The following is a 16,479-nucleotide window of genomic DNA, read 5'->3' as shown; positions in this document are numbered from 1 at the left end:
TGCTGTGCCAAATGCTGAAGGCAGATCCAGCAGCATGAACATCCTCTCTGGATTTAAGGAAACCATCTGTTACTCCATTTTTGACATTTTAGACAAAACAAAGGCAGTTCTGACCCTTCTTATTTGGCTCTTTGGATGCAAACTGGTGACAAGTGACTTATTAAAGCCTGATGGATGATTAGACAGATAATACCTCACTCACTTCCTGTGCACAAACATTTTCAAACATAAGTGAGAAATTAGAGTTTCAAAACTGTTTTGATTTGAGAAGCTTAGCTAGCAAACACTGGGTACAAAGAAACCTCAAAACCAGATTCTCCAATACACTAGCATAAACACATACTTGGGTACATAAAGGGCCAGTCTACCAACACATAGGAGGAAAAAAAAAAAGGTTAGTATCCTGTTCAAGGGAGCAAAGATTCAGTTGCAAATGGGAAGAGCTTCCATCTGTTGACATCCTAAAGTTAACATTCAAGGTGACATACTGGCAATACTGCTTAGCAAAACCTTCCCATCTATTGTGTTTCAACAGGCTTTAGAAACAACCAGTGGCACAGATCTGTAGTTGTTATGTGCTATTATCAACGTTCCAATCAGAAAAACTGAATACCAAGATGGACCACACACTATCTGAATTACACGTTTCTGGTCTCTATGAGCTACAAAAGAAGAGACTTAGAGGAAGAAATGACTTCCAAACAAGACTTCTGAGTGCAGATGAAGGGTAACAGAAAAAACTACTGACTTCTCAGTCCTGAAACTGGATGTCTAATTTGGTTCATGCTTGAAGCCGCAGATGGAAAAACACAAACAGCTAAAAAGAAACTTGCCTTCTGTGGACAGTGGTGGATCAGACAATAAAGAATTAAATGCTCTCAAAATGCTTGGGGAGATTTTTATGCCGTGAGCTTTTTTAATGGGGATTACCTCAAATTAAACTGTCAGAGAGAATAGAACAGTCACATAGGAGAACAAAAGTAATCTCTATCTCAAAAATTATTTGCTTTGTTTTGCTTTAGGAAGCATTCCACCATTGCTTCCGTAGGGAAACTGATTACAAGCACTAACTCAAATTTAATCATTGTCTAAAGGCTACAGCTCAGAAGCCCAGTCAAACAGAAAGAGAACTGAATAATGGAGTCCAAGAAAAAAATGATAGTTCAGGGTGAGGGCAGGAGTGCTACTGAGGAGTAGGAGTCAGACACAGTTAGCCTTGTGACTCTGACCACTGGCTGTTAAGGAGGTACATTAAGCTTACTCTAGTAGTACTACTTGTGTCTGTCAACTCCTGGAAATGCTGATTTCCATGAAAAAGAGAGAAAATATAAAGTAGATACATAGAGGAAATAGTCATAAACTCATTACCCGGATCAGCACCCCGGAAATTCAACATTTTTCATGACGTCAAATCCATGAAAAAGTTATTTGAAAAAAAAAAAAAAGAACAAAACAACACTGAAATATCTAAATAGTAGGGTTTAGCAACTGCTGCAATGATGTTATCAAAATGGAGCAGTAAAAAAGATTTAATGTATACCAACATCAGCAGAATACACAGCTCTACAGCTGACTAAGCATAAAGCTCACCTTTGGGAATACAAACAAGCGTTATTCTCAACACAGAGAAAACATTAAAAATTACAGAGGAAAAAAGAAAAAGAGGTTTGAAAACACCAGAAGAATGTCAAAAAGCAAAAACAGGTCACCGAGGTCTGAAAAAATGTTTTGTTTGCAAAAATGGGAAAGAAAAAAAAGGCTGATGGTATATCCACAATGCATAAGGGAAGATGGATTCTCAATTTAGCCAGTGATTATTGCTGCAGCATAAATAAACCCCTAGATCACTTATTAGCAGAATTTGTAAAAACATGACGTCAGTGCTATAGAAACACGCCTCAGAGATCAGAGCTCAAGTAACTCTTTCATTCTGTGAGTATTCCACCTACAGTTGTGTTTAAAATTTATGGCAACGTTGTAAATAGCACTTTCTATTCAATTATGCCACAAAATCCCAGAGTTCCTATAGGTAACACACACTGGAGTGAAAAGCCTAATTAGAGAAAAGGATTTTGCGTCACACTGGGTGAAAACCTCCCTCATTTATTCAGGTAAAGTTGTCTGGTACATTCTTCTCTAACAATGATAGGTACATCCATGGGTCAGTATGAACAAACTCCTTCCATCTAGCGTTCTGTGAGAATTTCCAGGGAGCTGGCAATGGGTAAAGGTTGCAAGACATCTCAGGACCCAAGAAGCGTCTTGAAGCATTTGTAGTTGGTACTCAAGCTTCTCAAGCTATTTCAGAAGACTTTGCTAAAGTAGCACCTCTCTGCATCAGTGGGAAAATGAAGTATGTTCAGATGTGGTTCTTCCTCGGGAAGGCAGAAATAGACTGTCGGTATTCACTGAGGGATTTGTTTCTAGCATCATGAGCAAGGACAACATTCCTAAAGAGGAATTCTTGTCTTAGGAAAGTCACTGCTCCATTAAATTCTGCTTTCCAAGGTCAGAAGTTTACTACTTAAATAAAACTGAAAGGTAAATTGGTAATCTAGCCTCAGTCCTTAGCTCACAAAATAAGTAAGTTGCAAATTTCTCAGGATATGAGACGCCCAGTAACAATAAAGACACTCAATGCATCTCCCCACAGAGCATCTCTCCAGTGTCCCAGGAGGAAGACATCCAGTGAATGAACAATTAGGGGAAGCAGCATTGTTACAGAAGAAGTCTGGTCTCTGCAAGCAGGGGAATCAGAGATATGAATCAAAGGGGGTCCGGCCTCACTAAAAAGTACCAGGAGCTGGAACAGAAAAACAAAGACAGGAGGGAGAACAACACCCACCCCACAAAAAAAGCTTAAAAGTAGAGGAAATAGTAGAAAAGATTTTCATATATTGCTGTAGGCTTATCACAGACCCTTGAGCACCTCCGTGATACTCTTTTTTGAACCAAAAAGTTTAGAGAAACCAGGAGGCAGGCAACAGTGTTCAACTTCAACATGCTCAATGTGAATGAAGGCTACTGAGAGCATTTTTTTAAGATGAATGGACCAGGGTTCATTCTCCATCCCCATATACAGAATGGGCACAGGAATGAGCACTAAAAGGAGAACTGGTATCTAATAGCCAACAGAAGATGCTGACCACCTTTTCTGCAGTCTTCCACAACCTTCCTACAACCCAGTGACATCAGCGCTGCCAGCAACACCTCGCACGCAGTCCTCCCTCATCTATTTACAGTTTGGTTATCTGCAGCCTCCCTCTAAGCTTGTCAATGGGAAGTGAAAGTCAGGCTGGCTCCCTGCTAGCACCCCACTGCACACATGCAGCAATTTCTTCCCCTTTCTCACCAGGGCTTTCATTTGGGTTACAGAAAGACAAACTTCAGAAAAGAGTTGGGAAATGAAACAGATCCAGAAATGCAAAAGTCAGGAGAGAAAGACCCAAAAGACCCACTGATATTACAGTATAAAAAGGATAAAATAGTGCCTGAAGATAAAAACTATCTCCTGTTTGGAGCGAGAGAAAGGGAAGTTGCATCGACGCCTTCAGGATGCATTGCAAATGCCGACTGATGGGTAAGATGTGATGGGAAAGAATTTTCTCCAGAGCAAAGAAGGACATAGAGGAGGAAATACAAAGTATGGGAAATAATAGAAATGAAGGGGAAGAGATGAAAATCTGGGAGGAAAATGACATAGTGGGGAATGAAAATGTGAAAATGATACAAAGGAAAAAAAGAGATCAGATTTATGGAAAAAAGGGAAAAGAAGAGGATACATTACTAAAATGAGAAAAGAGGACTGACAAAAGAGAGAGAAAGAAAAGAATTAAGAAACGGGTTTAAAAAGGAAAAAATAGCAACCTGATATTTTTTGAGGGCATGAATACATGTGGCACACGTTATTTCACTGCCTCAAAAGGTGATGGAGGTGATGTTCAGTAATTCTGAACTGACAGGTTCAGAATTTGTCAGGATTATCATTGGAGGGGAAAAAAGGACAAAAATTTTTCAACATGCACATCACCATCTGGTTAAGGATTGTATCCATAGCAACTAGAAAGCAAGACAAAAATCAGACACCGTATAACCACACTCCCCTGCGAAACTAGCAACGTAAGGTGATTTTTCAGTTTCTAACAACACGTTCAGACACAGCAGCACTGCACAACTCAGGGCTAAATCAAAACCACGTACATCAAGTAATGAAGCTGGTGGCTTATGCTCAGGCTGTGTCCCTCACTCAACCTGCTCCTGGAAGCTGTGAGTGGCTGGCAGCCCAGCAGCCACAAGCACACCTCTCTGCTTCAGCATCCTGCGGGCAACATTTCTGGGAGAGAAAGACTGGGCAAGGCAAAGCTCTAAGAACTGCCAGCAAGGAAATTCTGTGTTCTTTTTGGTTTTGGTTTTTTTTTTTCTTCCCATAGAAAACATCCAAAATTAATTCTGTTTCAAATAAAAGAACTCTGTAAATGTAAACAGAAAAAAAAAAAACAAAAACCCTCTATATTTTAGTATCTTAGAGATATAGTTTAAACAACTTAAGACAACTTTAACTTTAACAACTTAAGTTTTTTTCCCCTATTTTTTCCCTGTTGTTTTTAAGCTTTCTTTTTTTTTGTACATCAGGCTCACATTCTTCAGAATTTCTTGTAAAACCTGAAGAATGAGCTTAGTACAAAAAGGGTCCATTTAAGAAAGGGGCTTCTTTACAGCCAGAGGACAGTTTGCCACATTCTGCAGGACAATGCAGCACTGTTAAAACCACACATTGCGTTCCTGTGTTTCCATATGCTAACAGTACACAGGGAAAGTGCACTGCCTCTTCCCAAACAGAATTGTAGAGTAAAGGAAAAGGAGGAACAAACAGAATGCCTCCCCAAGGGATAACAAGAAAATAGTTGCACAATGACGTGCAGAGGAAAGTTGAAGTTTCCTTTCCTTGGCAAACAACATGGAAAGCAGGAGAGAAAACATTCATTTATCTCATCTATGGACAGCATATTGGGATGCCAAAAATCTGCACAATATTCTCTTGCAATGTAACTCTAACTTGTATTTGACAACTTGATTGATATACTTCACAGCTTTTATTACTGTCAGTTTCACAAAAAACCTTCCAGTGACACTGACTGGTGTTCTTTACCAGCTTCAGCCCCAGCGGTAGCATTTACCATCTAAATTCCATCTGCAGTGCGATGCGTTCAACTCCACTGTCTTCAAATTATACCTTTGTAAGCTTCTAAAAGCAAAAGAATTGCACAGTTACAACAATCTGGAAAACTGTTTTCAAGTTTTGAACACTGAGACTGAGATTATCCTGTTTGTCTTTTTGTACCATTGCATCTCAGCTTTTGTGAAGGGCACTATTCATGATTTTGTTGATATCCAGTAAATTTTGTGAGTCATAAACAAAGCCCAGTAAATGCTTTCCTAACACATCTTTTCTGAAGAACTTTTCTGAAACGTTCACACATCGAATCCTTTGCCTTCTGCTCACCGGTTTCACAATTTAGCACTATCAGATCACAAAATGCCGCACTAAAGTTAAAGACCAGTCAATGTAGGCGATTTGAAAGAGTTTCAGCAACTTTTAAGGTAAACCATGTCACCGCTGCTCAAACAACACTCATTTATTTTACTTAAACTCCCCCATATTTTATAAAAAACCTCTATTTGAAGTCAATAGCGAAAAGACATTTTGCCAATTTCATTGTTTGTAATCCCAGGAAAAGGAGAAGGATAGGAAGAAAACATTATCAACTCTTAACATTTATAACTCTGAACTTATTTAATGCTTCTTGCAGTTCAAAATATATTATAAAGATTGTCTTTCATAATTGGCAATTTCTTTCTCTTCTCATTTGAAGAAACTTAGCTGAATCTTCACAACAGCTTGTGGCCCGAAAGACACCTTCAAAGCGCCTTCTATCAGAACACGGATGTTGAATTATTTCTAGTTCATTTCTTACATTAAAACTGGTAAATGTTGTAATGGGGATAGAGATTAGAATCTTTCACCTGAGGAACAATTTATTCAGATCAAAATGTTAAGAAATGGAAGAAAACCAAATTCCAGGGAAACAAAGATATATACTCTAGTTGTTGGCCAAAGCCTAAGCTTTATGCTATCCTACATCTAATTCTGCCAACATATTAATGGTAACACAGGTGTATCTACAAGCTACCATAAACATACTAAGAATTCATATATCAGTACAGAGCTGCATTTCAGTCAGAGAAAACTCAATAAAGATCACAAATTGTCAGACTGTAACAAAATAATGAACAAGGTATGCTCACATAGAGAAATCTAAGGCCCATATCTGCTAAGTTTGATAGAGCAGCAATATTTTTAAGGCATAGGAAGAAGTTAATTGAGACACTGTCTGCCTTGTTCTGCAGTACAACAGAAAACATGTGAACGTCTTTCACTGCCTTGACTAAAACAGAGAAAACAAAGGGCTCTGCTATTCCATTCAGTAAGGAAATAAAATGAACACTAAATGCAGCAAAGAGAAAGTTCCTGTGGTTGACCTCTGTAAGGGAGTTAGATGATTGAATTTCAGAACTTTCTCAAAGATGCAAGCCTTATTCAAAGTACATTTGCAAATAAAGTTATTGTGTAGATAATTTTCTCCGAAAAGGATGCAAACAATACAAATACTCAGAACAGACAGAGAACTTGCTAACTTTCACCAACAGCTTACTGTCTTTAGTAAGAGGAAAGGCAGGCACTTTACCTTTCAGGCTGACTTTTGGAGAAAGAAATGCCAGACGTATTGATATCCTTACAGGACTCTGCTTCTATCTTGCGAAACGATTTTAACATTAAAGTTACAGAAACACCTAAACGGCCAATAGCCGGTGTATGAAAAACTAATTGAGAAGAATATATCAAGCAGGAACCATAAAATATACAAACTGAAAACATATGTTTCCCATAAACATAATCTTTATGGAGCATGCATCAGTACCTGCTGCTGCCTTTGTCTCCTCATTTGGGCAACCTGAGACATCATGATTTGTCGATCCAGGAGCTCCATTCTCTGCTGCCTCTGGATGTCGACTGTTGCTCCCATTCCCACTCGGATTTCATTCGTTGGTTCCGCAGACGAGAAGATTGGTTCAAGAGTCCAGGAAAATATCTTTGCTACCCAGCTGGGTACACAAAGAATTCGATGAACTTTTAATATACTGCTGTTGTAGCAAATCCCAGAAATCTAAAAGTCAAAATGAAATGTTAAAAAAATAAAGACTTTAAATACAGCAAATGTACTTTGTACTTAGCTGCAGATGGCCTTTCCATTTTAAACGTACATTTTAATGTTTTCACCCAGAGTCTTAGGTCAAGAACCAAGAATAGGGGATTTCTTTACCTTCAACTTCCTCACAACTACAGACTGTTACATTTCAAAATCTGTGTACTGCACTGCCTATGACTCAGAAAGTTGCTCTTTTTTTTTTTTTTCGGAACTTCAATCCAAACCAAGTGACTGTTTCTCAATCAGATTGAGAAAGATTTCTTCTACCTGAAACCAGTTTTATTTTATTCAAATAAAACTTTGATTTCTAGTAAAGGAACTGGTCAGAATATGCTGCATGCTGACCTGAGAAGACAAAGGCTGCCCTTGAGAATGCTGAAGCACTGTAAACATTCCTTAACAAAAAACAATTCCTTCATAGTTTCTGTCAGCATTTCCAAGTCTGCCTTTCAGAGAATCACAGAATGGCCAGGGTCGGAAGGGACCTCAAGGACCATGAATCTCCAATCCCCTGCACATGCAGGGCCAAAAACCTCCACATTTAATGCTAGACCAGGCTGCCCAGGGCCCCATCCAACCTGGCCTTGAACACCTCCAGGGATGTTGCACCTCACCACTCTCATAGTAACGAACCTCCCCCAGACATCCAACCTAAATCTCCCCTCCCTCAACATAAAACCATTTCCCCTTGTCCTGCTGTTATCAACCCTTTCAAAGAGTTGATTCCCCTCCTTTTTGTAGGCTCCCTTTAGGTACTGAAAGGCTGCAATGAGGTCACCCTGCAGCCTTCTTTTCTCCAGGCTGAACAAGCCCAGCTCCCTCAGCCTGTCTTCGTAGGGAGGTGCTCCAGTCCCCTGATCATCTTTGTGGCCCTCCTCTGGACCCTCTCCACAGCTCCCTGTCTTTCTTGTATTGGAGGCTTCAGACCTGGACACAGAACTCCAGATGGGGCCTCACGAGGGCAGAGTAAAGAGGAACAATCACCTCCCTGTCCCTGCTGGGCACCCCTCTTCTGATGAAGCCCAGAGTACCATTTGAGTAAAGACAAAAGTAAAATAGCTGATTTAAAGTTTAACCAAAAAGTGTGCACAGACTTTTTCCAGTCTACCTTCTAGGGAAAAAATAAAATAAAAATAACAGTTCATTAAAAACTGACATTGAAGAAAATCAGCCTTTGTGGTGCCCTTCTCCTACCTATTAAAAAAAATAAAACAAAAAAACATTACTGTGCTCATGCTCATGCTTGCCTTGGGACTTGATTTCATTGCAGATGATCTACTGTCATCACTCAAGCATCACTTTTAATCCCATTGCAAAACTCTGAAGGCCAAAGTGGTACTCAGAAAGGTCAAGTTCTTCCTCAAGTTCTGCCATTCTGCTTTATGCTACTTTTCTGTAGTTATGACTATTTAACATCTGCTGTTCCTCAAGAATTATGATAGGCAGCAGAGTGAAATGAACAGAAAGAGATAAGGACCATCCAAAATGCATAAACGGTATATATCAAATTAGTGCATTAAATTACATTACATTAAAAACAACGTAGAAACTTCATGTCTGGGCAATTTATCTATCTAAGGATTCTTATCTTATCCACTGACATTTGTATAAACATACAGAAAGCATTTCATTGCTGCAAGTAGAAAGGGAGACAGTTTAGAAAAAAATAATATTTCTTGGAAGAGAAAACTTTTTCAGATTATTTACAAGGTTGTTATTAATAATCTAGTGAGAAAATGAAACTTTTAGAATAATAATTTCAGTTCTGCTGTGGGAAATACTGATTTTCTTTTTATTCTATCATATTTTATGACTTCTCATGGGGTTGGATGTAACACCAAACACAGGCCATAGTTCTAAGATGAGAAAGAAAAAACTTAGACTGCCTTTAACCCCTTATCTTTTCATGCTATGAAGAAGTTAAATGAGATTTGACAAGAGGAAGGCCATCATCTATGGCATCTTAGTGAAGGCTGCCTTTAACAAAACATGTCTGCATTTAAAGAAAGGTTCTCAAAGGACTCCGGGAATGACAGGGCACTGGAACACAAGCTTCTTCATGACCTCAGTTCTCTCCTCAACTCTAGTGAAACAGTTCCAGAAGACCGTAAATCCATGACTAAAACTTGGGCACATCAACTGGAAACTAAGATAAAACTCCAATGAATACATAAGAAGAGTAGTATTCATATCATTTCTGTGATCATCTACTTTTGGCATGTAGTACTTTAGATATCTACCCAGCAAAGAAGGTACCTCAGAAGTTAGCCACCGGCTACTATGGCTGTCAGGGTATATAGGCTCCTTACTCAGCACCTAGATTGTATGGCTACCAGGAAGGTCACTCTTTTGGGAGCAAGAACGACTGAATTTTGTTGCACATATTACATAAAATTTCATCTGATGATTTCAGAGATCCTTTCTCCCACTCTGTATCATTAGGCTATAGAGCCAGGCTCCACCTTTGGTCCCAGTAATTTTGCAAGGAAAGGCAGAGGAGAAGAAAAGGACTCTGACTCAAAATACTTGGTCAGAAACCACACCAGTATTCCTTCAACTCTTTCAGATGTCCTTCCCAACTATTAATCTCTGCCCACCAATCACCTGCAGTCCTTTGTGAAGGCTTAAAATTTTCAGGGCACCATAATCTATAAAGAGTTCAGAAAGTCACAAGAACAAAACAATGCAAACAGTGATAGGAAAATCTATATCTTCCTGAATGTATGACAAATCTTGACACGTGTTTGAACATGTTAACCACAAACAGTTCTCATATCAACTCAACACAGAAAGTGCAGCAAATAGGACAGTACCGGCATGAATTTGTGCCAGCACTTTGGGATTTGTTTGTCTCAGAAGAGGAAATGTACATTCTCACATTTTTCTAAGTAGAGATTGCTAGTCAATCAAGAGAATTTAATCAGAAGAGAAGGCTTTAGGAGCCTAAATTTTATGGACAACACTAAGATGGAGCATGCTAAGTGTGAGACTTACGCACGTCTCCTATCTCCCTTCCCAGATTTAACGAGCTCACTGGAGTAGCACGGCTGGTTTATGGCCAGTGCAGCACCAGGTGCAGAGGGCTGTCTTCTTTCTCTCTCCTCTCTTTCCCCAACAGCAGACTAATGTCTTGGCCCCTCCTTGTCCTGCCTTAGTTAGAAACTCATTGCATACCCCAAATGGGATCTTCCATGCTCACAGAGTAGAAGATCAAGAAATCTGACAATATGAAGTTCAGAGCAAAGTCTGAAATAAAATGAATCTCGTGAAGGAAGAAGATAAATCTATTTATCTGTATATCTTCTACATGTAGTTGCCAAGAAACATACTGTAGGCTAATAACTGTGCAGAGCAATGACAAGACTGCAATTCTTGGTAAATAAAAACAGATTGAAGGACAGATTCAGCTGTGATAGGTACTATGTGTACATGGCCTACATCCATCTCGTTACCTTTATATTTGCTAGGACTTCAGCATCACTCCCACTCCTCTTTCCCTTGATTTACTACCCCAATTATAAAGCTATTAGATGTAAAAGCTTCAAATACTGTGCTTAGCTTCAAGAAGTTTCACGTGGTGACAAAGAGACACCTATTTGCATACTTCCAATAAACCCTAGATGGAGGCTTGTGTAGTTAAAATACATCTTGTGATTCAGTCTGGTTTAGTGTCATATATTCATCTTAACGTCAAGTATTTCCAAGGAACTTCTTTTTTAGCTGGTTCGTATGCAGAACTTTCTAAGTGTCATTAAAAAAAAGAAAAAAAAAAAGCTTTAATGAAGTGTAAAGTTCTTTCTTACACCAGTTTTTCTCATGGTTGTAGTGTATTTCTAGTATTTAAGTAAACAACTTAGTATTTAAATAAACAACTTAGTTTATTCAGTGAATATAAGATTATATCGTTATATCTTGATTTGAACACTGTACATCAGGTTAAAGGGCTACTTTCCCCAACAGATCATCATCCAGAGTATTCTAGGTTCTAGAAAGTTATCAAGGGAAGACGTGGCAGTCAAGTTCACACTGATAAAATGGAGAATTTTTGGCTAGCAATATCATTTTCTTTCCATCCCTATAAGAAAGGTCAACTTCCTCTCCCCTTCCCTCATGTCTCTCCAAAGAGACATTTTTAAGAAAAAGGAAGTAGCTGTAGTTTCTCTTTTTCATTAGGTAGACCAAACACGGAAGCTCTCCAAGACTTTACAAGACAAGGACACACATGCATCATTACTAAATAAGACATTTTAAATTTTTTACTTGATTGACATTAAGGAGAAAATCGAACAAAGAAAAGGAAGGCAGATTAGTATCAAAATTATGTGAAAAATTATTTTCCATAGTGGTTAGAGCATGACAGAATTATTTACCTTCATGACCAAGCACAATCACTGCAAGATCTCAAAACATTTTTTCTGTATGTGCAGGCATGGATGTACTGCCATTTCAGCACAATATATCTACCTTAACTTGTACTTTTCTCCTTGTGTCACTGCTACAGTTCTACAGGCAACAGAAATCATATTGTTAAAAACATTTAATTTTTTAAAATATTACTGCTAAAAAATTGTCAATGCCTTAATGCAGACATCTCCAATTTAGAAGTCTACATATGAGTTAGTAATTTGAAGCTGGCTTTACAAGTCGACAAAGAGAAGTAGAAGTTGTTGAGATGTGACTCATTCTACAGCAGAAGCTTCAAAATACTCAGCTGAATAACTCTCACGGATTCTCTGTCAAATCAGTGAAGAAGTAGGTGCTTCTAGGACACAACTCACCTCATCCTAAGCTAGCTGTAGCACTGTAGTCACAGTGAATCATAGAATCATAGAATCATAGAATCACAAGGTTGGAAACGACCTATAAGATCATCTAGTCCAACAGTCTCCTCATCACCACTGCCACCACAAGCACTAAAGCACATCTCGCAGCACGTCGTCCAGACGCCTCTTGAACACTGCCAGGGACGGCAACTCCACCACCTCCCTGGGCAGCCACTGCAGTGCCTGACCACTCTCTGAGAGAAAAAGTTCTTCCTTTTGTCCAACCTAAACCTCCTCTGCTACAACTTGTGGCCATTTCCTCGGGTCCTGTTTGTTGCCTGGGAGAAGAGACCAAATCCCTCTCCACCACAGCCTCCCTTCAGGCAGTTGTAGAGTGCAATGCTGTCTCCCCTGAGCCTCTTCTTCTCCAGACTGAACAGTCCCAGCTCCCTCAGCCGCTCCTCGTAAGACTTGTGCTCCAGACCCCTCACCAGTTTCGTTGCCCTTCTCTGGACACGTTCCAGGACCTCAATATCTTTCTTGAAGTGAGGGGCCCAAAACTGAACACAGTACTCGAGGTGCGGCCTCACCAGTGCTGAGTACAGGGGGATGATCACCTCCCTGCTCCTGCTGGCCACACTATTTCTAATTTCTGCAGGCCAGAATGCCATTGGCCCTCTTGGCCACCTGGGGCACACTGTCAGCTCGTATTCAGCCGAGCATCAACCAACACCCCCAGGTCCCTTTCCTCTTCACACTCATCCAGCCACTCGTCCCCAAGCCTGTAACGCTGCATGGGGTTGTTGTGGCCAAAGTGCAGAACCCAACACTTGGCCTTGTTGAACCTCATCCCATTCACCTCAGCCCAGCGATCCAGCTTATCTAGATCCCTCTGCAGGGCCTCCCTGCCCTCAGGCAGATCAACACCATCTCCCAGCTTGGTGTCATCTGCAAACTTACTGAGGGTAACAGGGGTGTAAGTGCGTAGCTAAGAAAGGTTCAGGAAGCAGTATGCCACTTCCTGAACCAACTGGCACAACTGGCAATGTGGACCAGACATCGTGCACACAAATTCTTCCTCTGATCTTAGAGAAAAATTGAAAGCTTCACACTGAAAGCTAAAATCCATTCTACAGGATCTCAGAAGTCATGGATAAAACAGTATCTTATGACACACACATAATTACCTTCTCCTTTCCTTTCCCAATTCTTTCTTCTTCTTCCAGAGCTGGAAGAAACTGCATACCCTCCTGCACAAACAGATATGGCCTCTCATTCACACTAAGATCCCTTGTATGACAGGGATCATATTTCTCTTTTCAGATGCTTCACCTGATGTAGGAGTATATGTTTCAGCTAGCTGTGCAGACATGAGCATCTAAGCTCACACCACAAAGGAGATCAAGTCAGAAAAGTGAGCATTTCACATGTCAAAGTCAGTCACCTATGCTCATTCAACTGAATATCAACCACTGCCTAAATGCAAGCCACTTTATGTTAGTTTTGGGTGGGATTCAGCAAATTTAGGTGGATATTTGGACATTTGTACCTGTCCAGAATTTAGCACAAACAAACAGACGATGCTTCTTCCTCATTTCCTAATCCCTCTTACTCTAGTGTTGAACATCCTGAACTGTTGCCAGCAGGTCAAGGGAAGTGATCTTTCCTCTCTTGTCTCAGCTCTGATGAGGATGCATCTGGAACATTGCACCCAGTACTGCACCAAGTACAAGAAAGATACAGACTGGCTGGCCGGAGTAAATCCAGCACAGGTCCAGGATGACGATGAGGAAATTAGAGTGTCTTTCACAGGATGAGAGACTGAGAGAGCTGGGAGTCTTGGAGAAGAAAAGACAGTAGATTTTATCAATGCATACAAAAGCCTGAAGGTAGGGAATGAAGACAGGGAGCCATTTTCTTCTCAGTAGTGCTCAATGGTAGAACAAGAGCCAATGGTTACAAATCAAATTCCTTGAAATTTCATCTGAACATATGAAAAAAACCCTTTTTTTTTACTGTGAAAATGGTAAAAAACTAGAACAGGTTGCTTGGAAAGATTGTAGAATTTTCCTCCTTGGAAGTACTCAAAATCTAACGAGACATGGTGCTGAACAACCTGTTGTAGCTGACTCTGCCTCATTTGGAGGGTTGGACCAGATGTCAATCTCAGTGCAACTTTTCAAACAATCTGAGAACTAAACCTGACAAAATACAAGTCATATTTCACTCCTGCAAAATTATTCCAATGACAAATGTAAGATATATAAGATGAGAACCTGGGAACTTTTTTTTTTTTTTTTTAAGTGGAAAAGAAGGAGAGAGGATGGGCTGATGTATATGTATGTGTCCAATACAACATTCAAATGGATACTGTTTTCTAAGGTGTTTCAACTGATCTAAGGAAAAAATAGGCAATTTTTTTCTAAGCTTCACTAAAATAAATGATATGCACTGCAGGGAAACACTTCTGTATTCAGCTAATCCAGTTTTAAGTGAAATGGAATTAGGCTGCATCCAACTGACTTTCAAGATATACCTGGACCTCTAATCTGAAGCTCCCTAATTTTATGATAATAAAAGAAACTTATTATAAAAAACAAATCTGGACTATATGTGCCAAGTATGGTATATACCTGGCAAAGTAAACTGCAAGAAACTAAGAGTCATAAACAATAAGAAGATTAACAATGCAGATTACTTATAAGATATGTAAATATTCAAGATATGTGAATTTGTTCACAATATACTTTTTTTTTTTTTTTTTTTTTAAATAAACACTATGTATTTATACAGCATGCTTTACACAACATACCAGCAATGGAAACTACTAGGACCACACTGACATACTGAAAAAATGGAAATTAAGAGGTACTACAGCTTCATCTGGAGAGTAAAAAGTTGACTTGAACAGAGTATTCATATGCTGATTTGAAGTTAGTGACCTAGGAAGATATCTTTTACGTCACAGACAGCCACACACAGCTTCTGTATTCTGATAACACAGAATATGTACTCTAAAATTCCCCATCACCAGGCATATTACAGCAACGCCTACCTGTCATATGCCTACAGTCATACACATGTGCAAACACATACAAAAACAAAAGCCACAGAAAACATGAACCCATGACGTTCTTTTACATCCTGACATTTATAGAGAAGAGCATTAGCAAGGATGAATGCAGAAACCTGCAGTGCCACGTCTTGTAGCTAAAAAGCCAGGTCTCATTTAAGAGCATTCATTGTGTGTTAAAAATACACAAATTGTGAATTTCAATAAACCTAAAATGGGAACATCCTGAGGAGAAAGTGGGAAGCTGAAAACAATGCAGAAATCATGCAGGCTCAGTTCATTTTAACATTCCAGATAGGCAGAAGTGCAGTGAAAGCTAAATGGCAGAACAGCATCACATACATTCAGTCATATGAGTGTGTAAGTGTAAGTGCTAAAAGGTGTTCTTATGGTGATTCACATTCCTCTTCAGATTACTTAATGTACTTGGAAACATCACTTCTTTATCCGCTTTCTCAAGAGAAACCAAATTATCATCACTAACAGATGAGAAAATGAGACTTCCTATTCACAAAAGTATGACAGATATGCTGTGTAAAAATGACTGAAATTCATAACACGAACTTTTTTCCAAATTGCAGCACTTGTTACTTATCTGCACTTATTACGGCAGAGTGCAGATATCTGCTCGTTGCAGAAAAAAAACTTGAGACCGAAAAGAGCATGATGATGACTTAATTCATCCTGACTGAAGTAATATGAAACTTTAAATATCTTTTTTTAAGCCTTCCTGTGACACATGGAAAGCTCAGTTTATTCCTGAGGGCTTATACCTACGTAGAACATACTGTCAACCTGCAATTAAAAAATGATCATTCACGAAAAAGAATCCTAAGAAAACTGCATTATAGATCTGAATAAAACTGTAAATTAAAAGGCAATTAAAGTAAGAACTGGAATGAAAAAAATGCTTGATCCATTCTTTCAAAGTCTGTATAACCAAGTATACACACTTCCTACTACCAGGAAAGAGGGGGTTGAAATGCCTTTCCTTTTCTTTTCCTCTCCTTTCCTTTCCTCCATAACGAACACCTGTTCAAAAGGAAGGGCTATTAAAAGAGCTAGAAGAGTAACAGGAAGGGTAGAGCGTTTGGAGGAAGTCACAGATTCTCAACTGGGCTCAGAGGAATGTGATGGTCTCCAGGAGAGGAATTCTGGTTTGTTAGTTACGCTGTTGTCATCTATATTTATGGTGAGGCCAAACTGCTGACAGACTACACCATGTACAGCTCCATCTCTCACATCAGTCATTTGGAGTACACAAAAATGGTAAGAGACCAAACCACTGAACTATAGCAGCAATATGTGACATATTCACAGACATTCCACTCTGAGTTTATCTAAATTCTAATCAGTAGGTTCTAAAAACAAGGGT

At 39.3% G+C, this 16,479-nt stretch overlaps 1 protein-coding gene across 1 annotated transcript in view; it reads right to left on the bottom strand.

Moving 5' to 3' along the window:
- The window catches only part of UBAC2 (UBA domain containing 2), a gene marked incomplete at both ends in the record, with an annotated part of 92,491 nt that overhangs the window by 9,977 nt on the left and 66,035 nt on the right, over positions 1-16,479 (bottom strand). Inside the window, one exon of the mRNA XM_079549841.1 lies at positions 6,981-7,226. Coding sequence (XP_079405967.1) covers positions 6,981-7,226 — 246 coding nt within the window. The remainder of the gene's footprint in view (positions 1-6,980; positions 7,227-16,479) is intronic.

This window comes from Tetrao urogallus (genome assembly GCF_951394365.1).
Source record: "Tetrao urogallus genome assembly, chromosome: 1".
Classification (NCBI taxonomy): Eukaryota; Metazoa; Chordata; class Aves; order Galliformes; family Phasianidae; genus Tetrao; species Tetrao urogallus.
Note: the sequence above shows the minus strand (reverse complement) of the source record. Positions and strands in the feature narration are given on the sequence as shown.